The following is a 25,985-nucleotide window of genomic DNA, read 5'->3' as shown; positions in this document are numbered from 1 at the left end:
ACTAGGCTATGAAAATAATGAGCAGTAACGAAAGAAGTAAGGAAGATAGGACTGGACTCTGATGGTTGGACCTCAATAAGGTAGGCCCAACAATTGAGAGGCGCGGTTAAAACGGACTGGACTCTTCAGAAAATGCAGCAAAGCTGTTTTGGGCCTGAATTTCTTAGGAACTCAGCAGGCCCAAATGTATACATTCCCAAAAAAGAAAGAAGGTCATTAGAAGTATATCCCACATTCTCAACATATTCAAAAAATATATGAAATGTATATAAACAAACAATTGGAACAAAAAAATAAACAATACTGTGGTATATTATATTAATGTGGTGGTTTTACTTGGCAAATAATTCACATTGAAAACCTTTCGTTGTTATTAAACAATAAACCCCCAAAGAAACTAAATGTGTCAATGAATTAAGGGCTAAGATTGAAGTTCTACTCAAGGTCGATTCTCCCTTTGAATCCCCCGATATTTCAAATTTCGCAAGGGACTCAAGGCCCAGGGCAATGCTTGTGCCGGGGAGGGCAGCCCAACCCAGAGTCGAACTCCACTCCCAAATACCCTTAAACACTAAAAATATGTTTTCCTTACAGGTTTAAATGCCAATGAGGCCTTTTTCAATGTAAACTAAATGCTATAGCATTACTTACCACAAAAATATACTTTTCCTCCTAACATAAGAGCATATAGTCTACATTGGATACCAAACGAACATATATCAAATGAATCTAAAGGTCTGACTTTAAAACACATATAGGTGAGGAGCAGAAGCATCATAAGCATACTACAAAGGCCTGATCATTAGAGAAGAACATATTTTAAGGAAATACAAGCTATACATGGCCATATATGCAATGGCTCAACAGATACAAATGATCTTGTTTCTGGCAAACCAAATGTGAGCTGGTTAATCAACGATGAAAATTTAGGCAACACAGTCATGACTAACCATTAACATAGGTTATCAAAGATATCTAGGATATGATCAAATCTTTCAATAGGTATACAAGTTCACATATCAAAACATGGAATCCCTAAGGATTTTTACAGAGTCATACTCCTAATAGTGTTCTCTTAAAACAAATCATCATGTTTAGATAGCATCAGGAAAGGTCCTTATAAGTTTTTGGGATCAGATTTGGTTTTAAATTTAACAGTAGGGAAAGGACTGGGGTGGTTCTGGACAAGACAATGAATTCAGGAATCAAATAGGAACATGCAATACCTAGTTAGTTACATGAGCGCTTCAAGTGAAGTAATACTTTCATACAGACAGGGAAGCTTTACACATTTATGAAGTCGGGTTAAGCATGGCATTCAGAGAAAAATTTACAGATAAAGAAAAGGCATTGACTAACAAAATGGTCAAGCTTCTGTTTTCACAAGTTATCATTGGTTATAGCAAAATAACAAGGTCATGTTTTTCTAGGGAAGACAATCTTAAAAGATAAAATGCATGTCAACTTTTCAAAGATCAATGATAACCCTAAAGGATTAGAGACAAGAGGTATGATACCAAGTAAGTTTTAGATTGAACATGCAGCTGAAGATGTTAACTAATCAAGAAAACAACCAAGATCAACTTAACAAGTTATCAGTCTTTTATAACAAAGAAAAAAAATAGGATCATGATTGTGTTATGAGGAAAGATAACTTAGTTTTTAATAAATGTGTACAATAGGACTACTAAAATTTAAGAAGAGAAGAAAGTTTAATTCAAACAAGATTAGGTCAGCAGAAGAAACAACAACTAGACAAAATAAAAAGACCATAGTGGCAACTCAGAAATAGTTTAACAAACATAAGTAGAGAAGAAAACATATAAACACTCAGAGTTTGTGCTTATGGTTAAAGGATATAAACTTAAACACCTTCAGATTCATCTCAGTCATGGTTATCAAATAATAAGCTCAACTTCAAGACTCACAAACTATAGAGATGCAACAGATAAGGATAAAGGTCACTACAGATCAATGAAAAGCTATGAAGTTCATGTGAACATGAACACATAATAACTCAAACATGTATACTATTGGCAACTCAGGAACAAAGATCATCAAGAATCAATTAATGGTTTGATCAATCATCAATTAAAGACTCAAAAGAAGGAAAAATAATCACAAGTGGTTATTTTACTAACAGAACACAAGCATTAAAATACTAAACACCATAAAACAACTATAATACTCAGAATATAACTAACATATTTGTAGCATTCAAAGGAGATGAACAAAAGAGAAGGATAAGAGATGTGCTGACCTTTTTGAGAGCAGCAGACCAAACGAAGGATCTTTCTCAATTGCTTAAGAGCCCATGAACCTCAAGTTTGAACCAGCGATAGTACTCAGCAAACGAAAAGAAAAGAACAGTAAGAAAACCTAGGGTTTGAACTCTAAATTTCTTAGATGATTGATAGTTTTTGTGTCTGTGTGTATATTTCTCTTTAGTGTTAGGTGGTTGTTCGTGTTATGTAAGATCATTTGATGGCTCCTATTTATAGTGCCATTTAAAACTCTAGGGTTTCAAAGGATTCAAATTATGAGTGGAAATTGATGAATGGTAGATGATATGAGCACAAACAGGTGAAAATCTTAGAAGATAGAGGGAAATCAGTAGAGATTTTACCTGAGAAGGGGGACAGTTGACCGTTGAAGGAAAAATCCTTCAGGTGAGAGCTCATTATCCAGAGGTCGCTTCGCTTGACCTCTGGACCAAAAATAAGTATGATAGCACTATGAAATGGCCATGCATACCATTGATTTAACAGAACATAAAGGATTTTTGGGATTTGACCTTGCATCGTTTGGTCTAGTGTTTCGAATTTGGGGGTTCTGAAATTCCATCGGTGGAATGGAAAGAAAACAACTTTCTTCATAGCCCAGAGACAAAATGGGTGATTCTCTAAGTTTGATTTAAAAGAACAAAGAAGAAATCATGTCAGTGGTGTTTGGAGGTTAGGGTTTTAGATTTAGGTGTTTCAAATTTTGTGATTGAACGAGGAAATTAGCAGTGGGATTCGTGGATAAGGAGACAGAAGAGATGATTTTGAGTGATCTCGAGTGAACTTGCACAAATTTGTGCAAGGTTTTTGGAGATTGATGGCTGCTGGAGATTAGAGAAAAGAGAGAGGAAAGGGAAACGATCAGGGTTTTGGGCAAGTTTAGGAATGTCTCCGAGTTTAAGTTGGGCGATGGAACGGGAGCCGTTGGATCTGTTGATCAACGGCTCCGATATTTTTGGTATTTAGGGATTTGAGAAATAATTCAATTGGGAAATCGATGGCCGTTGGATCTCTTTGATATGACGGTGGAGATTAAGTCTTATAAGACTAAAGAAAAAATAGAAAAATGAGGATTAAATGCAGACCGTTGATAGGATAGACCAATGGTCCAGATTCATTTGTGTTTTCTTTGTTAGTGGGAGATACGGGTGATATGGCATGATCTCATTGGTTCAGAAGAGGTGACGGAGATTGCCAAGGTGGAGAAAAGGGAATTGGATCGGGTCAGATCTGACGGAGATTGCCAAGGTGGAGAAAAGGGAATTGGATCGGGTCAGATCTAACTTTGGGCTTGATAATTGGGGTAAAATTTATTTAAAAAATAGCCACTCTATGTTTATTTAAGGAATTGCAACTATAACCCTTTAGCCTTTTACCCTTTTGAAATTAATTTAAATAAACTCAATTATTTTCAATAAAATATAGTAAAATTATAATTAATAAATACTACTAATTATTGCAATTAATTATTTGTAAAAATACTTTGTTTTCTAAATTGTAACACTAATTTTGAATTATTAACATAGTAATATAATTAACTAGAAATTAAAGAGTAATTTATTAAACTAGTTATAGAACCTACGTATAAAAATTATTTTAATAATCCTAAAATAGTAAATATATTTGTAATTACATAATGTCAATGCTATGTGATTAATTTTAAAACTAATGCTTAGTTAATTTGTGAAAAATAGATATTCATTACTGGAAAATACTTTGAAAAACTTTATTGTAAATTATTAAGTATAAATAAATTAATTTAAAAGGGGAGGGTCAAGGCCGTCAACAGCTGCCCCTCTTTGACCGGAGACGATTAAAGAGTTTTCGGGCAAAGAAATTGAACCAAAGCCAATTGTGTCCCGACTTTTAAGCAGGTATTGCAGGAAATGAGGATGGTGAATTGCAGGATTGAATTGAGGAAGAATCTAGAAAGATTTTGGAATATTGGGGCAAATTTTGCTTTGAATTGCTCACATACCTCGGGCTTAACAAGGATCAGGCCTCATGTAGTTCTGATTTTGCGGCGAGACGGAAGATTGGTCACTCATGGTAGCTTAAATTTTGCGGCCTGATTTGAATGATTGGAAATTTAAGTTTTGCTGATCGTCTTGGGCTGGGATCTTAGGCCCGCTATTGGTTGGTTGTCCCCATAGCATTGTAGTTCGGTATGCTGCTAAGAAAACTTCCACGTTGCGGTGCTTGTTCCTACAAAACGAATGAAATACACGCATACCAATATATTGTAATGCGAAATATATTAAGATGCGATGTAAATGATGCAGGAATGATGATGCTTGGATGCCAGCGAGCCGTTATTTGGGATTGGGATGATGGGATACTTGATCCTGACTCGTTTTGTTAGCCGGGCTGTGTACCATTACGCAATTATCGGAGCATTTGAAAATGGTCTCCGCTTGTTGGGAGAGCTTGATTGGTAAAGTGCGTCTTCGCTTGTTGGGAGAGCTTTGCATTGAGAAATATCTCTATTTGTCGAGAGAGCTTGATTGGTAGAGTGCGTCTCCGCTTGTTGGGAGAGCTTCACACTGAAATGTAAACTAATCTCCGTTCGGGAGTGATTAATTAAAACCATAATCATTCCTAAAGTTGCATGAACAAAACGTTAAAACTTTCAAAGTAATAGCAAATGAAATAAAATCATGCCCAAGCAATACTCTTGACTACGAAGCTAGGTTGCGGCCATCGATTGGAATAATGTTGGTGACGAGGTTTGCAATAGTCTATTATGGTGTCTGTTGCAATGGAGGGGCGATGCGAATTGCTTTGTTGGCAAAGTTTGCAGTTTGTACTGGGTGCTTCGATTGATTGAGCTGACGGTTTGCTATATACATGACTTCGATTGGTGAAGCCGACGTTCGATTTATAGAGGGCGCTCAGATTGATTGAGCTTACAGTTTGCTATATACAGGACTTCGATTGGCGATGCCGACGTTTGTTTTGTACAAGATACTCCGATTCAGTGAGCAAACGATTTGCTATGTACAAATTTCCATATCAGTCGTCTGATTGCAAGGTACCTACAAAGGATTCAAAAGTTAGCTTTAGCTGTACCAGAAAAATTTGAGTAAAGGAGAAAGAGGGATAATTTTAGGCAAATGGCGGATTCGTCATTTGCCCTAGTGTGGTCCTAGTGCTCCCTTACTCCCTGTTGACCCTGCACTCAAAGAAAACTTCTTAGTGGGGGGGAGGGGAAGTTGGTTTGTGTCGACCACGTTGTTGGTTTGCCCCGGCCTTGAACATGATCGTGCCACGAAGTCCGGTAGATGGAACAGATTACGGTATATACATATATTTTGCTTTAGAAAACCATTTCGAAAATAACATGTTTTTAAGGCAAATGTCGTCGTTCCGGATTATGACACGTTACGAAAGGCTCTCCACATGCGAGCGTATCCTCTTGAAAACTTCATCCTATTGATGTTGACTTTTGTGACGACTCTGATAATGCGGCTGCTTGTTGTTGCGACTGTGTCCTAATTTGAACTAATACATTACAAAGGTTTTCCTAGGGTTAAGACCGAAACCTTTCAGCTTGCCTACGTATCCAAAACGGAATCATGTCTGAACATAGTTCGTGGGTTATGATGAAATATGATGAAGATGATCAAGCATGACTCAGGCAGCCTACGTATCCTAATTGAATCAGGTCAAAGCGTAGTTCGATTAAAATTGATGCAAAATGATGAGATTGAGAATGAAAATTTCTTAGTCTGACTTAGACAGCCTACATATCCAAATGGAATTAGGCCAGGATGTAGTTCAATTACAAAAGACAATCAAATCCGATGAGGATTGCCTACGTATTCCTTTCTGAGGAAATCAAGTCAGCGTAGTTCCTGAGCAACTTACAAAAGTGATATTTGGTTTTTTTCCTATTACAAGAGAAAGGGGGGAGAGAAACCGAACCCTACGTGGGTTGCCTACGTATCCCTCCGTGGGAAGTCAGGTTGAACGTAGTTCTGTTACATCAAAAACCCTAACTCTATTTGTCTTCAAACATAGTACCTCTTGATTGCTTCTGAGTTGATAGGCTTCGTCCATCAATTTCTGCCAAGATCAGAGCTCTACCCGATAGTGCCCGATGAACCACGTAAGGACCTTGCCAGTTTGGTGCGGACTTTTGTTTGGCTTCTTCTTGATGGGGTAAGATTTGCTTTAGAACCAACTACCCCGGTGTGAACTGGCGAGGCTTCACTCTTTTGTTAAATGCACTAGCCATCCTGTTTTGATATAGATGGCCATGACATACTACATATATTCTTTTCTCGTCAATGAGCATGAGTTGTTCCTGTTTGACCCGTATCCATTCTAAGTCATCCAATTTTGCCTCTTGAATGACTCTTAAGGTTGGTATCACGACCTCTGCGGGTATCACCGCTTCTTTAAGGAAGTTCAATGCTATTTGGGTGATTGTGGATCGGATGACAAAGTCCGCGCACTTCATTCTAGTTGGGACTACTTATATTTCGGAGCAGTTTGCTGAGATTTACATCTGAGAGATTGTTCGCCTCCACGGCGTACTAGTTTCCATCATTTCAGATCGGGGCACGTAGTTCACATCGCAGTTTTAGATAGCCGTGTAGCGAGAGTTGGGTACCCAGGTTGAGTTGAGCATAACATTTCACCCTCAGACGGACGGACATTCCGAGCGTACTATTCATATATTAGAGGATATGCTATGTGCTTGTGTCATTGATTTTGGGGGTTCTTGGGATCTGTTTCTGCCACTCGCGGAGTTTGCCTACAACAACAGATACCAGTCAAGTATTCAGATGGCTCCGTATGAGTCTTTGTATGGAAAATAGTGTATATCTCCAGTGGGTTGGTTTGAGCTTAGGGAGGCTAGGCTATTGGGTACTAACTTGGTCTAGGATGCTTTGGATAAGGTTAAGATGATTCAGGAGCGACTTCGTATGGCACAGTCTAGACAGAAGAGTTATGCCGACAGGAAGGTCCGTGATGTTGCTTACATGGTTGGGGAGAAGGTACTGCTCAAGGTTTCACCCATGAAGGGTGTTATGAGGTTCGGGAAGAAGGGAAAGTTGAGCCCTCGACATATTGGGCCATTTGAGGTACTTCAGAGGATTGGGGAGGTGGCTTACAAGCTTGCCTTGCCACCTAGTTTGTCGAGTGTACATCCAGTATTTCATGTTTCTATGCTCCAAAAGTATGTCGATGATCCGTCTCATGTTTAGGATTTCAACACAGTTCAGTTGGATGGTGATTTGTCTTATGATGTGGAGCCGGTGGCCATTTGGATCGGCAAGTTTGAAATTTGAGGTCAAAGGACATAGCTTCAGCAAAGGTGTAGTGGAGAGGTCAGCCAGTTGGGGAGGCTACTTGGGAGACCGAGCGGGAGATGCGGAGCAGATATCCACACCCATTTAAGACTCCAGGTATGTTTCTAGACCCGTTCGAGGATGAATATTTGTTTAGGGGGGAGGATGTAACGACCTGGCATGTAATTTTGAGATTTGTAGCCCCGTTCCCCCTATTTACTACTCATTTTGTACTTTATAACTGTTATGTGACTTGTTGGGGTAGTCAGTTCGGGTCCGGTGTGATTTCTAAAATGAAATGAGACATTTAGTATCAAGGTTGAAAGCTTAAGTTAAAATGATTGACCGAATATTGATCTTTGGGTAAATGACTCCGGAATGGAGTTTTGATGGTTCTGTTAGCTCGGTTAGGTGATTTTGGAGTTAAGAGTATGTGCGGATGGTGATTTGGAAGTCCGTAGTGTAATTAGGCTTGAAATAGCAAAAGTTGGAATTTTTGGAAAGGTTGGCCGGGAGTGGACGTTTTTTATATCGGGGTCGGATTCCGATTTCGGAAGTTGAAGTAGGTTTGTAATGTCATTTGTGACTTGTGTGCAAAATTTGGGATCAATCGGATGTGATTTGATAGATTTCAGCATCGATTGTAGAAATTGGGAGTTTAAAGTTCATTACGCTTGAATCTATATGGGATTCATGTTTTTGATGTACTTCGAGGTGGTTTGAAATCTCAAATAAGTTTGTATGAGGTGTTAAGACTTGTTGGTATGTTTGGTTGAGGTCTCGGGGGCCTCAGAGTGATTTCGGAAGGTTTTCAGATCAAAGTTTGAGTTGGAGGACTGCTAAAGTCTGCTGGTGTAATCGCACCTGCGGAGCTTTGATCGCAGGTGCGAGCTGAGGAGCACAGATGTGGCCAGACGTGGGACCTCGAACGGGTCTAGAAACATACCTGGAGTCTCAAATAGGTGTGGATATCTGCTCCGTATAACCCGCTCGGTATCCCAAGTAGCCTCCCCAACTGGATGACCTATCCACTACACCTTTACTGAAGTTATGTCCTTTGACATCAAATTTCAAACCTGTCGATCCAAAATAGCCACCGGCTCCATATCATAAGTCAGATCACCATCCAACTGAACTGTGCTAAAATCCAAAACATGAGATGGGTCACCGATATACTTCTGGAGCATAGAAACAAGAAATACTGGATGCACACTCGACAAACTAGGTGACAAGGCAAGCTTTTAAGCCACCTCCCCAATCCTATGAAGTACCTCAAATGGCACAATATGCCAAGGGCTCAACTTGCCTTTCTTCCCGAACCTCATAACACCCTTCATGGGTGAAACCTTGAGAAGTACCTTCTCACCAACCATGTAAGCAACATCATGGACATTCCTGTTGGCATAACTCTTTTGTCTAGACTGTGCCGTAAGAAGCTGCTCCTGAATCATCTTAACCTTGTCCAAAGCATCCTGGACCAAGTCAGTACCCAATAGCCTAGCCTCCCCAGGCTCAAACCAACCCACCAAAGTTCTACATTGTCTCCCATACGAAGCCTCATATGGAGCCATCTGAATGCTTGACTGGTAGCTGTTGTTGTAGGCAAACTCTGCGAGTGGCAGAAATCGATCCCAAGAACCCCCAAAATCAATGACACAAGCGCGTAGCATATCCTCCAATATCTGAATAGTGCACTAGGATTGTCCGTCCGTCTGAGGGTGAAATGTTGTGCTCAACTCAACTTGGGTACCCAAATCTTGCTGCACGACTCTCCAAAACTACGATGTGAACTGCATGCCCCGATCTGAAATGATGGACATTGGCACGCCATAGAGGCGAACAATCTCTCGGATGTAAATCTCAGCCAACCGCTCCAAAGAATAAGTAGTCCCAACTGGAATGAAGTGCACGAACTTGGTCAGCCGATCCACAATCACCCAAATAGCATCGAACTTCCTCGAAGTCCGTGGGAGCCCAACTACAAAATCCATGGTGATCCGCTCCCATTTCCACTCTGGAATCTCTAACCTCTGAAGTAATCCACCCGGTCTCTGATGCTCATAATTTACATGCTGACCGTTGAGGCACCGAGCTACAAACCCCACTATATCCTTCTTCATTCTTCTCCACCAATAATGCTGCCTCAAGTCCTGGTACATCTTCGTGGCACCCGGATTAATGGAATACAACGGTGGGCCTCCTCAAGAATCAACTCACGTAGCCCATCCACATTAGGCACACAAATCTGACCCTGCATCCTCAATACCCCATCATCCCCAATAGTAACATCTCTGGCATCACCGTGCTGAACCGTGTCCTTAAGGACAAGCAAATGAGGGTCATCATATTGCGCTCTCTGATGCGATCATATAAAGAAGACCGAGAAACCACACAAGCCAAAACTCTGCTCGGCTCGGAAACATCCAATCTGACAAACTGGTTGGCAAAGGCTCGAACAACCAAGGCTAAAGGCCTCTCTACTACTGGTAGATATGCTAAACTCCCCAAACTCCCCGCCTTACGACTCAAGGCACCGGCCACCACATTGGCCTTTTCGGGATGATAGAGGATGGTGATATCATAATCCTTAAGCAACTCTAACTATATTCGCTATCGCAAGTTAAGATCCTTCTATTTAAACAAATGTTGTAGACTCCGGTTATCGGTGAAAACCTCACAAGGGATACCGTAAAAATAGTGCCGCTAGATCTTCAAGGCATGAACAATAGTTGCTAACTCGAGGTCGTGGACATGATAGTTCTTCTCATACATCTTCAGCTGTCGAGACGCATAGGCAATCACCCTACCCTCCAGCATCAACACCGCACCAAAACAATGCGTGACACATCACAATATACCGTGTAGGATCCCAAACCAATAGGCAACACTTACACTGGGGCTGTAGTCAAACAGTCTTGAGCTTTTGAAAGCTCTCCTCACAATCCTCGGTCCACCTGAACGTAGTACCCTTCTGGGTCAACCTGGTCATAGGTGTTGTAACAGACGAGAAACCCTCTACAAATCGACTGTAATACCCTGCCAAGCCAAGAAAACTCCAGATCTCCGTAGCTGAGTGTCACGACCCAAGCCGATGGGCCGCGAGGGGCACCCGGTACCTTACTCAACTGAGTACCAACATAACATATTTTTCGTATCATACTATCATAGATAACTGAGCCAGAGAGGCTGCCATGAGATAGGTAGAATACAACATGTAATACAAACTTATACATAAGACAAATGGGCCTATAAGACCAAAATAACCACTCGTACACTGAACATAGGACGACAAGGCCATACAATCTTTTACGTATATGACATCTGCCTACAAGCCTCTAAGAACACATAATTGTCATAAGATTAGGGATAGAGCCCCGACATACTAAACAATACATATCTAAATCATACTGACCAAACAAGCAATTCCGAAGCAAATGGAGTGCACCAATATCTTTCGCTGAGCTGATCGCCTACTTAGAGAACTCTCGATCTGTCTATCGAGACTTGCGGGCATGAAACGCGGCGTCCCCAGGCAAATGGGACGTCAGTACAAATAATGTACCGAGTATGTAAGGCAATATACTAAAAGCAGAAACTGAACTGATAATATAATAACTGAAAGTAACTGGAAGTCGAAGATAATCTGAAGATATGCTCACCAGCTGATACTGACTCACTTTCTCAATATAGTAAGTAAAATAGCTGTCCGGCCTTATAAGGCTCGATATATATATATATATATATATATATATATATATATATATATATATATATATATAACTGCTATGCCGTAGTAGGCTCCCTCATAGGCACTCCGCCAAACTAGGCTCTGTATCTCGGCCAACTGGGCTCACTCATAAGCTCTCGACCACAGTAGGCTCGGTATATAACGTACCATCTGATCAGAGGTTGCCCAATAGGGGCCTGCCCATCGATTATAGCTCGATGGTAATGAAAATATTGTAATACTGTATATATAGATTCTCTACTCTCTTGACTGGAAGAAGATAATACTCAATTGAACATAAAGTCCCGATAAGGGAGAATACTGTAACTTATGAGACTAGGATAATGTATGTAAATTCGGGAGTATAAACTTCTCTTTGTGCTTCATTATCAAACTCGGGTAATTACGAGATCATGCAAAAATCAAGGAAGGGCTTAGCCTTAATATACCTGGAGTAGGAAGAAATTCGTATGATATTCTTGGGAAAGGTTGCATTGTACTCCCTTAGAATCGCAAAACCTCACGTTGCTTAAGACACAATCTCGAATGAATTGTTGGATAACTCATGTTACTATTACATAAGTTCTTATATGAACTTGGTGAAGCATCCTTCATCATCTTGTAGAGATACAAAGTGAGTTTAGAAAGGTTTTTAAACCTTTAGGTGTGGGACCCACATGGCATGATGATTTGGCCACTCAATTCTCTTAAAAAGTGCCACCTTGCTATCTAATATAAGAGTCATAATTTGGGTCTTGATCCTTGTTCCAATTGCTGCCACATTGGCTTAATTAATCTTATACAAATATTATAATTAATTAACCACTAATATCTTGATTAACTTAATAATCTCCCACTATCCAATAATTAACCAATTACCCACATAATTAAGAATTATCTCAAATTACTTAAAATACCGGATACTTTTAACACACTTTATACACCTTATAATCACAGTCATGTGGTACCTTGTATGGCACTAGTCCATAAAAACCGGGTATTATAGCTTGGACCGTATTTTATCTCAAATTGCCAAACTTCGACGAAACTCATCTTCTTCGATTTTCTTACCCTCCCACCTTCACAAATTTACTTATCACTTGTTTGAAATAAAGTAATACTTATAATCCCAAAATAATCTTATTCCCGAACTTATGTCGCTTAACTTACGATGAAATTTTAACGTACGGATGTAACATCTCATTTCCGAGCTTATATCAATTTACTTATGATGTACTTCCACGTACGAAAATATGGGGTGTAACATTATTCCCCCCTTTGGAACATTCATCCTCGAATGTTGACTGATGCAATTATCATTTTCATAACTTATGTCTTCCGAATACTTTAGTACTTTCCTTGCCATCTAGGAAACTACTCGGCAAATAACTCCAAAGGCCAGGGCATTCCCCCTGTTAGGCCTCTTTCTCACCACGACTTGTGGTCGGAATTCTTCCAATCTCGTAACTGTTGCTACCTTCTATCATGCAGCCTGTACCACTTTTTCCTTGTATGTGCGCCTATGCGACTCTTCCCTCCAGCTTTTTCCTCCAGTTTTTAGCCAATCTTTAGGCCTCACTTTGTAAACATATACATAACTTGACAAGATATTTCTCTGGGCATCTATAGGTATACTGAAGTTCTTCGCTCGATACTTTGTCGAACCTACGAATGTTGTTATATCTTATTTCATAGACACAGTTATCTATCCGTATGATTGTACTGCATCTAGATAGGGCATACTATACCATAACTCTTACTTTGATTTATCGTTACTGAGGTCTGCTTTCAACTCCAGGTTACTCTCATTGCTTATCCTATATGTATAAGTCTAAGTCCTTTAATGCTTCCTCATTACTGTTCATCTTAAGAATGATGGCCTAATCTCATCTCATACTTTGTGACTTTTGTCCATCCATTGTTGATTCACCTCAATATTAATCTACAATCCACCACTAATAACTTGAAATCTCTTACGTAATCACTAGGCTCACGTTGCATCGTGGAACATTTGAAGTGATTTTTCTGATCCACCTGGGGCGATACGATACTATACTTCCATAACCGTATTTCACAGCATCCCAATGTGATTCACTTACGTTATTATTTTAATCATGTACAATTCTTGAAATCTTTTTATTTATCACAATTACACCCTCATTCTATTACCAAGGCAGCATTCCATCTCTTCTAAATGCTACTAGTCTTAGACTCCTTTGAGTTCATTCGGCTATGCTGAGCTTTCTATAACTTAGAGAAACTATCAGCTCTCTTGTTTACATGGGCTCATGTAAGGTCTTAGACTACTAAGGACTTATCCATTCTCGTTACCTTCTTACTTTCCCTTTCTCATCCTTACTCATGTCCTCCTAAAACCTTGTCGCTTTTCCATACTTTAGCTTGCGACCTATACATATCTATTTATACTACTCGTAACCTTCCTTCAACTTGCTTGCACCATAAATTTCCTTATGTTATTCTGGAACATCAAGCGAGATATTACATCGTCCCTAACTTTTATTTACTCTTTTGGCTGGATCTTTCGGTACCTAGAAACCATAGGCTAGAAGATATGCTACCGACGACACGGCTATCATTCCTGGATACTGAATCCCCATGCTTCTAGCCTTCTATCCGAAGTATGGACTATTCACAACCCTCTGTATTTGAGTATCTTGTACGTTGTTCACTTTTACCTTACTTACCTTAAAGTCTCGCATCACATCTTCTATTTCTTTCATGACCTCTCTTCCAAATAGGTATAATTCACATCCACAACTTCAAGCTCTATTATAATACTTGCACCTCTGGTGCATACACAATCCGGTGGGCTTCATACTGACTTCTTATGAGGCTCGTACTTTTATAACTGGATTTATCATATAGCCGTTATAGAATATGGTTGTTGTGCTATCTCTCTTGTACCTATGATATTAAGAGTGATTCTACAATGTTCTCAATCATGATGTCTATAATTTTCTGGGTCTAATAATCAGACTCATGATTTACTTGGTTGACGTAACTCTTTAGTTTCCTCTTCCTTCTGATCAGCCTTTATGTAGGCTTAAGTTATCTTCCGATCTGTGGCTCCTGGTATTAGTGATTACTTTAGCCTTTCATGGGCGCTATGGAATATCCATGATATAATCCTTTAATAATTCAATCCTTTTTCTATGACCCGAGCTCAATTCTTCCTTCTAACTTATACCGGAACCTTCTACGGCTGTATGATTGTCAACATATATGTTGCATCGATACTACTCTGAAATCTTAAGTGCGTTCAAAACGTAACTAGCTCTGGATCATTGATCGAATAATTCCTTTCGTTCCATCTCTGCTTTCTTTAAATGTTGGCAATTACCTTTCCTGGTCTTTCTGCCCCCTTGTTGCGTACTTACTTAGCATATCTTAGTTCCCACACATGTCGGAATGTTTGTGCAACTCATATTGTCTCGAATATTACTTTCGATTTTTACTTCCCGTTCATTAGCCACGGTAGGTGCCACTTTCTTTTGGAGTGCATATAATTTTGTTGTGAGGCTGTTGTTACATGACCATTTCCTTTTTAGGTCATTGTGCTTAGGTTGAAGCCTTCTTCCTTATTTCCTCAACTAGTTTTTCATTGTAGTACTTACGGAGGACCCTCTGACTCTTGTAAAGCTGCGAGCATATTACATCGTATACTTGACGGAATTTTTGATGTTCTTCCTCGCCTATAATTATCCGTAGTTACTTATTTCCATGCACTTGTGCTTATAGGGTTGCTCCTGAACTGGAGTTTTGACTGTTTTCCCAGTGAGACTATCTTTTATTTCCATAACATTCATACTGTACCTTTAACTACCCCAACTATTATCTGAATATTTCCCAAGGGTCACGATGTCGTATCTGTGAGACTGAATTCCCCATGTTGGGGTTCACTATGTTCGTCTTGCACAATCTGTTGATTTGTTTGTGTCCTCTTGTTTAGCCATAACTAGGCTCTTCCTGAATCAACTACTAACTACTCGTTGGCCCATTCTCATATCAATATTCCGCAAAATATTTTGTGGGTTATTACCTTTGTCTTAACTTACGTCTCGCACTGGTTCCTTATCTATCAATAACATCTCGGGTAGGAACCCTTACTTTGTCTCCTTGACGTCGTGCTTGCATAATGTACTAGAATCATAGCATATCTGTAGGATTTGAATGAGTGCAATCTCATCCCTTTCTCATTTTTTATCGCATTCTGCCTTTACCATTCCATAGTTACTTGAACCACTTAATTCTGACTTAATTCCACATCACGCCATATCCCCCCCTCCTTTAGGGGAGCACTAAGATTTAGTGCTACGATGATCTACGTATAGATGTTTTACCTTTTCATCTTTAGCATCTTTTCACATCATCGATGATCCTTACTCGCCTCGCGGTAATCCTTTTGTACAAAGGATAACAAAATTCCTCAGTCGCGAGGGTGACACTTAGTGTAACCGGCACATACAGTCTCTTAAGCTTAACTTTGCTCACCTTGCTTGCTTTAGGGAAGCATATTCTTGAATGACCTTTAAAGGGTATTCTTATGTCCACCATTCTATTATCGCCGAGACACAATCTCTGAAATTCTCATGATGCCGACTATTACTCAGTCCCTAGTTCATGTTTAGTTTACCTTGATCATCAGTCCATACTGATTTCTATTACTCTGGGGTCTAACTTTTCCTTCTGGTAGTCGCGTTGGAGTCACAAGCTTATTTCTCAAAATGAGGATATGACTTTATGGCCTATACTCTTTTGTTGTCTCAAGGCCTGTCACCTCTCGTCTTTTCCTTCACTTGACTATAGACTCTGTAATACTGTCATCTTTTAATCTAACGTTGTCATCCATGTATCATATCTTACACATAATGTTTCATTAACTCTTTTCTTATTTCTTGCTAACATTTATGTCTATGACTTTGTTCTGAAAACTCGAATAAGACATTCTTTTGTTCTTAGCTCCCATTTTCTCCATCCAATGGCTCTTCGGGTTGCTTAACGTTCTCTCTTTACTAGGGACGCGAGCCACACTAAGGTAATATTTATCCCTTCCAGGCTTTCAGTGCCTATCTTTTGGAAAAAAAAAATTGATCATGCTAGTATTCACATCTAATTGTAATATTCTATAGTGCACCATCTGGATGCCTCACAAGGAGATCTATTAGCACCTTTGTAATAACCTTCGGAAATGCCAACTAACACAAACAATCCATTCACGATTTTGGGTTACTCTAACCCTAGCCGGATCCTGATATCCCGTCCTTTTCTTAAACTACACCTGTTAGCCCCCAATAGTGTATAACTGAGATGGGTGTGGCCAATTATACATACCTCTGTTATTGTTGAAGGTAACTAAAAAAGCTTATATTCCTCTACGTGAATTGTAAATACTAATAATCTTCATTAGCTGGGCGCTTCGTACCCTTCTTCCTCTTGCTTCTTTTACTTGCTGAAACTTGTATCTATCTTCTGAATCTCTCATTGACTTTCACCATAGGGGTGGATAGATATTCCTGCCTTAAGGCTCCTTATCAAAAGACTTACACATCTTAGTACACACATGATCTGCTGAAGACCTTACACATATCCATTATAGGCATCATGTAAAATCGAGTTCCTATGAATTAACTCTTTCACAGACACATGCAATCTCTTACCAACCGTCTTTCTAGATGTAGGTATCGTCATATTATGAATAAGATAGAGTTTAGGAAATTGAGTTCCTTCAACTGAGCTCTACCACACGATATAGAGTAAGAAGAAAGAGTGATAGTCCTAAATGCCCTGTAGCCTCCTGCTTATTAGTGTGGTGCACGACACACCCATAAAAAAGACTCTACTAGACACGGCTTGTAGACTCCCTAGGACAGAACTGCTGTGATACCACTTTTGTCACGACCCAAGCCGATGGGCCGCGATGGGCACCCAGTACCTTACTCAACCGAGTACCAACATAACGTATCTTTTCGTATCACACTATCATAGATAACTAAGTCGGAGAGGTTGCTGTGAGATAGGTAGAATACAACATGTAATACCAACTTATACATAAGACAAATAGGCCTATAAGACCAATATAACCACTCGTACACTGAACATAGGCCGACAAGGACATACAATCTTTTATGTACATGACATCTGTCTACAAGCCTCTTAGAATACATAATTTTCATAAGGGTAGGGACAGAGCCCCGCCATACCAAATAATATACATCTAAATCATACTGACCAAATGGAGTGCACCAACATCTTCCACTGAGTTGATCACCTATTTGGAGGACTCTCACCCTGTCTATCGAGACCTGCAGGCATGAAACACAGCGTCCCCATGCAAAAGGGATGACAGTACAAATAATGTACCGAATATGTAAGGCAATCTACTGAAAGCTAAAACTGAACTAATAATATAATAACTGAAGTAACTGGAAGTCAAAGATAATTTGAAGATATGCTCACCTGGTGATACTGACTCAATTTCTCAATATAGAAAGTAAAATAGCTGTCCGGCCTTATAAGGCTCCGTATATATATATATATATAACTGCTCTATCGTAGTAGGCTCACTCATAGGCGCTCGGACATACTAAGCTCTGTATCTCGGCTAACTGGGCTTGCTCATAGGCTCTCGGCCACAGTAGACTCAGTATATAACTTACCATCTGATCAGCGGTTTCCTAATAGGGGCCTGCCCATCGATTATATCTCTATGGTAATGAAAATATTGTAATACTATATATATATAGATTCTCTGCTCTCTTAACTGGAAGAAGATAATACTCAATTGAACATAAAGTCCCGATAAGGGATGATACTGTAACTTATGAGACTAGGATAATGTATGTAAATTCGGGAGTATGAACTTCTCTTTATGCTTCGTTATCAAACTCGGGTAATTATGAGATCATGCCAAAATGAAGGAAGGGCTTAGACTTAACATACCCAGAGTAGGGAAAAATAGGTATGATATTCTTGGGAACGGTTGCATTGTACTCCCTTAGAATCGCAAAACCTCACGTTGCTTAAGACACAATCTCGTATGAATTGTTGGATAACTCATGTTACTATTACATAAGTTCTTATATGAACTTGCTGAAGCATCCTTCATCACCTTGTAGAGATACAAAGTGAGTTTAGAAAGGTTTTTAAGCCTTTAGGTGTGGGCCCCACATGGCATGATAATTTGGCCACTAAATTCTCTAAAAAAGTGCCACCTTGCTATGTAATATAAGAGTCATAATTTGGGTCTTGATCCTTGTTCCAATTGCTGCCTTATTGGCTTAATTAATCTTATCCAAATATTATAATTAATTAACCACTAATCTGTTGATTAACTTATTAATCTTTCACTATCCAATAATTAACCCATTACCCACATAATTAAGAATTATCTCAAATTACTTAAAATACCACATACTTTTAACACACTTTATACACCTTATAATCACGGTCATGTGGTACCTTGTATGGCACTAGTCCATAAATACCGGGTATTATAGCTTGGACCGTATTTTATCTTAAATTGCCAAACTTCGACGAAACTCATCTTCTTCGATTTGCTTACCTTCTCACCTTCACAAATTTACTTATCACTTGTTTGAAATAACGTAATACATATAATCTCAAAATAATCTCATTCCCGAACTTATGTCGCTTAACTTAGGACAAAACATCTCATTTTCGAGCTTATATAAATTTACTTATGGCGTACTTCCACATACGAAAATATGGAGTGTAACACTAAGGATAGTCTAGGCCAACTCTGCACTGCTTCAATCTTCTTCAGATCTACCTTGATCTCCTCACTCGATACCACATGGCCAAAAATGCCAATGAATCTAGCCAGAAATCACACTTCAAAAATTTTGCATACAACTTCTCCTCCCTCAAGGTCTGGAGCACAGTCCTCAGGTGCTACTCATGATCCTCTTGGGTCCAGGAGTACACCAAAATGTCGTCAATAAACACAATGACGAAGGAGTCAAGTTAGGGCTGGAATAAACTATTCATCAAGTGCATGAATGCGGTTGGGGCGTTGGTCAGCACAAAAGACATCACAAGGAACTTGTAATGACCATACTGAGTCGTGAAAGCAGTCTTCGGGATATCTGGCTCCCGAATCTTCAACTGATGATTGCCTAAACGCAAGTTGATCTTGGAGAACAACCTAGCACCCTGAAGCTAATCAATTAGGTCATCAATACGTGGCAATGGATACCTGTTCTTCACTGTAATCTTGTTCAACTGGAGATAATCAATACACATTCACATAGAACCATCCTTATTCGTTACAAACAAGACAAGAGCACCCCCAAGGCGACACAATGGGCCTAATAAACCCCTTATCAAGGAATTCCTGAAGCTGCTCCTACAATTCCTTCAACTCAGCCGGTGCCATATGATACGGTGGAATAGAAATGGGCTGAGTTCCCGGTGCCAAGTCAATACCAAAATCAATATCCCTGTCGGGCGGCATGCCCGGCAGGTCTGCATGAAACACATCCAGAAAATCTCGCACCAACAGGACAGAATCAATAGCAGGAGTATCAGCTCCAACATCCCTCACAAGGGCCAAATACGATAAAAAACCCTTCCCAACCATCCACTGGGCCTTCAAATATGAAATTACTCTGCTGGTAACATAGTCTAGAGAACCTCTCCACTCGATCCTTGGCAACCCCGGCATCGCCAACGTCGCGGTCTTAGTGTGTCAATCCAGAACAACATGACATGGAGACAATCAATCCATACCCAAGATCACATCGAAGTCCACCATACTAAGCAATAAGAGATCATCTCTAGTTTCCAATCCCCCAATAGTCACTACACATGACCGATATACACGGTCCACAACAATAGTACGCCCACTGGTGTCGATACACGAACAGATGAAACTAAGGACTCACGGGGCATATCCAGATAATGAGCAAAATACGATGATACATATGAATAAGTGGAACCAGGGTCAAATAATGCAGAGGCATCCCTGTGGCATACTGAGACAATACATGTGTTCCCTGCATCGGAGGGAACAACATCTAGTCTAGCAGAGATAGCATAGAATCAGGTCTGACCGCCCCTTGCCCGGCCTCCCCCTCTAGGGCGACCTCTAGCTACCTGGGGCCCACCCCAAGCTAGCTGAGTGGGTGGCATAGCTACTGATGCTGGTGCCATTGGCCGAGAACTCTGCTGTGGAACCCCACTCAAAAACCTAGGGCAATCTCTCTTGATATGACCAAAGTCTTCGCACTCGAAACAACCCCTCCTGTGATGAAACTGTTACTCTAGATAACCTGAGGAACTGCCTGTAGAAGCCTGAGCGGATGAGGCATAATGAGAACTCTGTGCTGGTAGTGCACTGAATGAAGACTGACCTGAATGAGCACTGTAAGAACCATAGCTAGCTAATGCGCCACGATGAGCTGGACAAGTTGTCTGAGTAGGCCTATAAGGACGACCCCTGTTGTGGTAGGAATTCCCCCCAGAAGATACACCACCGAAACCGCCCGAACCTTGAGGCCTCTTGGCCACCCTCTCACCCTGCTCCTGGCTATGAACCACCTCTATCTGCCGAGCAATATCAACCACCTCGTCAAAAGTGGCACCAGATACCCTCTCTCTAGTCATAAGCAACCGCAGCTGATATGTGAGGCCATCAATGAACCTCATGATCCTTTAACTATCAGTGGGAACCAACCAAACTGTGTGGCAAACTAACTCAGAAAACCTCATCTCGTACTGGGTCACAAACATGCCATCCTGCCGAAGCTGCTCAAACTGTCTATGCAATTCCTCCCTGTGAGATTGCGACACGAACTTCTCCAAAAAGATAAGGGAGAACTCCTGCCATATAAGTGGTGTTGCACCAATCGGCTGCGCCTCTGATAAGCCTCCCACCATCTGAAGGAAGCCCCAAAAAACTAAAAAGTAGTGAACAAGACCGCACTGGTCTCCAGAATACCTGTTGTACGAAGAATCCGCCGGCACTTATCCAAGAAGCCCTGGGCATCCTCCGACTCAGCACCACTAAATGATGCAGGCCAAAGCCTCCCAAATCTCTCAAGTCTCCTCTGCTCATCACCAGCCATAACTAGAACCACCGGGTCTTGAGCAGCTACAATCGACTGGGCAGGTAGTACCTCTGGTGTCTGAAGTCCCTACACCGCCTGCTCTGGAGTACGGGCAGTGGGGGTATGAGTACCTCCCCCGGCCTGAGAAGTGGCTGGTGCGGCCTGAGCCGAAACCACCTGATCAAGACCAGTGCAAACTGTCAATATTTGGGCCAACGCCTCCTGAAGGCTTAGAATCACGATGGGCATAGCTGGTGCCTGGGCTGGCCCCACTGGCTCAACTACATCTGGAACCTGCTCCTGAGTTGGAGCAACTGGTGGATCTGCAGGTGCTTCTCTAGTTGTTGTACAAGTTGTACCTCTACCCCTACCGCGACCTTGGCCTCTCGTGGCCCTAGCTAGTGATACTGGTGGTTGTCCATCCTGTCCAGTAGCACGTGTCCTCATCATCTGTGAGAGAATAGAATACAGAAGTTTAGTTACCAGAAAAACAAATCCGCACGACAAAAGTACAAGAATGTGAAATTTCCTAAGGGTTCGGCAGCCTCCCGAAGATAAGCACAGACGCCTTTGTACCGATCCGCAAGACTCTAGTAAATCTGTTCATGACTCGTGAGACCTATGTAACCTAGGCTCTGATACCAACTTGTCACGACCCAAAATCCTAACATGGTGTGATGGCGCCTATCATGGTACTAGGCAAGCCGACATTTATGAAATAACTCCAACACTTAACAAATAACGAATTTAAAATAGTTTAAATGATAACAACGTCTCATAAACAGGATAGAAATCCAAAATACAATGCGAAAATTCCCAACATCGGGGTGTCACTAAGTACATGAGAATCTATACATCACCAGTCCGAAAAATACCGTCTATGAAAATCTGAACCCAAATACAATAAGTGGAATGATAGGGAAAGATAAACAAGGTCTGCGAAACGCCAACAGCTACCTCGAAATCTCTAGCATATCAACTGTGCACGGAAATCAACTCCCGCTGTGTCCGGGAACAACTGGATCTACACACGAAATGCAGGGTGTAGTATGAGTACAACCAACTCAGCAAGTAACAATACTAAATAAAGAACTGAAAGTAGTAACGAGCTTCACAGTTATAGCTCAATTACAGTGATTTCAACATAAAAAAGTAGGCATGCTCTCAAGTTAGATAAATTAGGTTAATAGTTATTCCATGATCAGTTCAACTGAAACACAGTGCAATATCTTTCAGAAATTTCAAACAATGATACATAGCAGTTAAGTGCAACAATAATGAAATCAAACACATCCTCTCAGGGCCACAGTCACTCATCCTTCCCATTCTCTCAGCACTCAACACTCGTCACTCGCACTCAGTAGGTACCTGCACTCACTGGGTGTGTGTGCAGACTCCAGAGGGGCTCCTTTAGCCCAAGTGCTATAATCTGTACGGACAACTCACGTGCTATAATATAATATCTGGATCCACACGGACAACTAACGTGTTGCACGGACAACTCACATGCTGCATGGACAACACACGTGCTATAGTATAATACCTCACAATCAGGCCCTCGGCCTCACTCAGTCGTCAACCTCTCCAGTCTCTCGGGCTCTCATAACTCATAATAAGAAGCTCAGATAACAATGATATGATGCATTAAAATGAACAATAAAGACCGAGATGTAATATACAAATAAACTGAGACTGAGTACAAACATCAATTTAGCAGATAATTCAACATGTACACGACCTCTGTGGGTCCCTACAATGCCAACTTGTAGTCTAAACATGATTTGTGGTTACATTTCTCTAATACATGAAGAATGTACAGATAACAACAGATTATACAACTACACGGTTCCACGGAATTTGACCAAGTCGCAATTCCTACGGTGCACGCCCACATGCTTGTCACCTAGCATGTGAGTCACCTCAAAACCAAATACGTGTCATGTAATATGGGTTTTCGTACCCTCAGAACCAAATTTAGAACTGTTACTTACCTCAATACGAGCAAATCTCTACTCCAACACACCCTTGCCTCACGAAACGGCCTCTTAATGCCTCGAATCTAGCCATAAATAATGCGATAAAATCAATACGGGCTAAAGGAATCAACTCCAAAGAAAATGCTAAAGTTATTAATCAAAATAAAAAATTGGCTCAAAAGCCAGCCCCCGGGCCCACGTCTCGAAATTTGATAAAAGTCAAAAAACCTGAAAGCTCACTCAACCACGAGTCCAACCATACCAAATTTATCAAAATCCGACACCAAATCGTCGCCCAAATCCCCAAATCAAACTCACCAAATCCCTAGCCTAAAACTCCCAATCTTCACATTAAATACACACCAACTAGGTGGGAAAATCAATGGGGAAACAATATTATTGATCAAAAATAGGTACAAGGGACGTACGTCAAGAATCCCCTATAAAATCCTCTCACAAATTGCCTAAACCGCGCTTGAAATGTTAAAAGTGAAGCCAAAATCACGAACCCTTGCTTTTAAACATTCTGCCCAGCACTTCCGCTTCTGCGGACACATAACCACATCTGCGGCGTCGCAAAAGCGACCAAAATTCCTCTTCTGCGGTGAACCACTGGAGGTGGGCCTCCTCTTCTGCGATCCTTTCCCCCGCATCTGCACAATCGCAGGTGCGAAATTGCACCTCGCACCTGCGCAAACTTCCACTTCTGCGACCATCACTCCGCTCCTGCGACCACGCAAGTGCGGAAAAATCTTCGCACCTGCGACCACTATAACGTTTGTTTAAGAGGGGGAGGATGTAACGACCCGGAAGGTTGTTTTGAGAGTTATAGCCCTGTTCCCCCCATTTACTGCTCATTTTGTACTTTATAATAGTTATGTGACTTGCCGGGGTAGTCGGTTCAGGTCCAGTGAGATTTCAGAATGAAATGAGACACTTAGTCTTAAGGTTGAAAGCTTGAGTTGAAATGATTGACCGGATATTGATCTTTAAGTAAATGACTCTGAAATGGAGTTTTGATGTTTCCGTTAGCTCCGTTAGGTGATTTTGTATATAGAAGCGTGTCCGGATGGTGATTTGGAAGTCCGTAGTGGAATTAGGCTTGAAATGGCGAAAGTTGGAATTTTTGTAAAGTTTGACCGGGAGTGGACTTTTTGATATCGGGTCAGATTCCGATTCCGGAAGTTGGAGGAGGTCCGTAATGTGATTTTTGACTGGTGTGAAAAATTTAGGGTCAATCGGATGTGATTTGATAGGTTTCGGCATTGTTTGTAGAAATTGGGAGTTTAAAGTTCATTAGGCTTGAATCTATGTGCGACTCGTGTTTTTGATGTTGTTCGAGGTGGTTTTAAGGCTCGCCTAAGTTTGTATGAGGTGTTAAGACTTGTTGGTATGTTTGATTGAGGTCCCGGGGGCCTCGGGGTGATTTCGGAAGGTTTTCGGATCAAAGAATGAGCTGGAGGACTGCTGAAGTCTGCTGGTGTAATCGCACCTACAGAGCTTTGATCGCAGGTGCGAGATGAGGAGCGCATATGCGGCCAGACATAGGGAGGACATCGGTGACAGGTGCGAAGATTTTTCCATACATGCGTGGTCGCAAGAGCGAAGTGACGGGCACAGAAGCGGAAGTTTGTGCAGGTGCGATGGACAAATTCCGCACATGCGATGGCGCAGATGCGGGGGAAAGGACCGCAGAAGCAGAGGCCCAGCTCCAGTGGTTCACCACAGAAGTGGAATTTTGGTCACTTCTGCGATGCTGCAGATGCGGTTAAGTGTCCGCAGAAGCGGAAGTGCTGGACATAATGTTTAAAAGCAAGGGATTGCAATTTTGGCTTCACTTTTAACATTTCAAGCACGGTTTAGGCGATTTGTGAGAGAGTTTTCTAGGGGATTCTTGAGTTAAGTCCCTTATGCCTATTTTTGATCAATAATATTGCTTCCCCATTGATTTTCTCACCTAGTTTGTGTGTATTTAAGGTGTATATTGGAGTTTGAGGCTAGAGATTTGGAGAGTTTGATTTGGGGATTGGGTGACGATTTGGTGTCGGGTTTTGATAAATTTGGTATGGTTAGACTCGTGGTTGAGTGGGCCTTCGGGTTTTGTGTCTTTTATCAAATTTTGAGACGTGGGCCCGGGGGCCGGCTTTTGAGCCGATTTTGTATTTTGATTAATAACTTAGAATTTTCTTATGGAGTTGATTCCTTTAGCCCGTATTGATTTTATCGCATTGTTTATGGCTAAATTCGAGGCATTCAAAGGTCATTTCGTGAGGCAAGGGTATGTTGGAGTAGAGATTTGCTCGTATTGAGGTAAGTAACAGTTCTAAATTTGGTTCTGAGGGTACGAAACCCCGTTTTATATGTCATGTATTTGGTTTTGAGGTGATGAACATACTAGATGACGGGCGTATGGGAGTGCACCGTAGGAATTGCGACTTGGTCAAATTTTGTAGAACTGTGTAGTTGTATAATCAGTTGTAATCTGTACATTCTCCCTGTATTAGAGAAATTTAACCACAAATCATGTTTAGACTACGTGTTGGCATTGTAAGGACCCACAGAGGTTGTGTACATGTTGAATTATCTGCTATATTGCTATTTGTACTCAGTCACAA

The 25,985-nt window shown here is 40.9% G+C and overlaps 1 protein-coding gene across 1 annotated transcript; it reads right to left on the bottom strand.

Moving 5' to 3' along the window:
- Positions 1-5,275: 5,275 nt before the first annotated feature.
- LOC138909883 (uncharacterized) lies at positions 5,276-9,150 on the bottom strand. Its single transcript, XM_070201101.1, has 3 exons — positions 8,851-9,150; positions 8,656-8,757; positions 5,276-5,317 (listed from the first exon to the last, which is right to left on the bottom strand). The coding sequence occupies exons 1-3, from the start codon at positions 9,148-9,150 to the stop codon at positions 5,276-5,278; spliced, it is 444 nt and encodes a 147-aa protein (XP_070057202.1).
- Between the last annotated feature and the right edge of the window lie 16,835 nt (positions 9,151-25,985).

This window comes from Nicotiana tomentosiformis, chromosome 4 (assembly GCF_000390325.3).
Source record: "Nicotiana tomentosiformis chromosome 4, ASM39032v3, whole genome shotgun sequence".
NCBI classification, from domain to species: Eukaryota; Viridiplantae; Streptophyta; class Magnoliopsida; order Solanales; family Solanaceae; genus Nicotiana; species Nicotiana tomentosiformis.
Note: the sequence above shows the minus strand (reverse complement) of the source record. Positions and strands in the feature narration are given on the sequence as shown.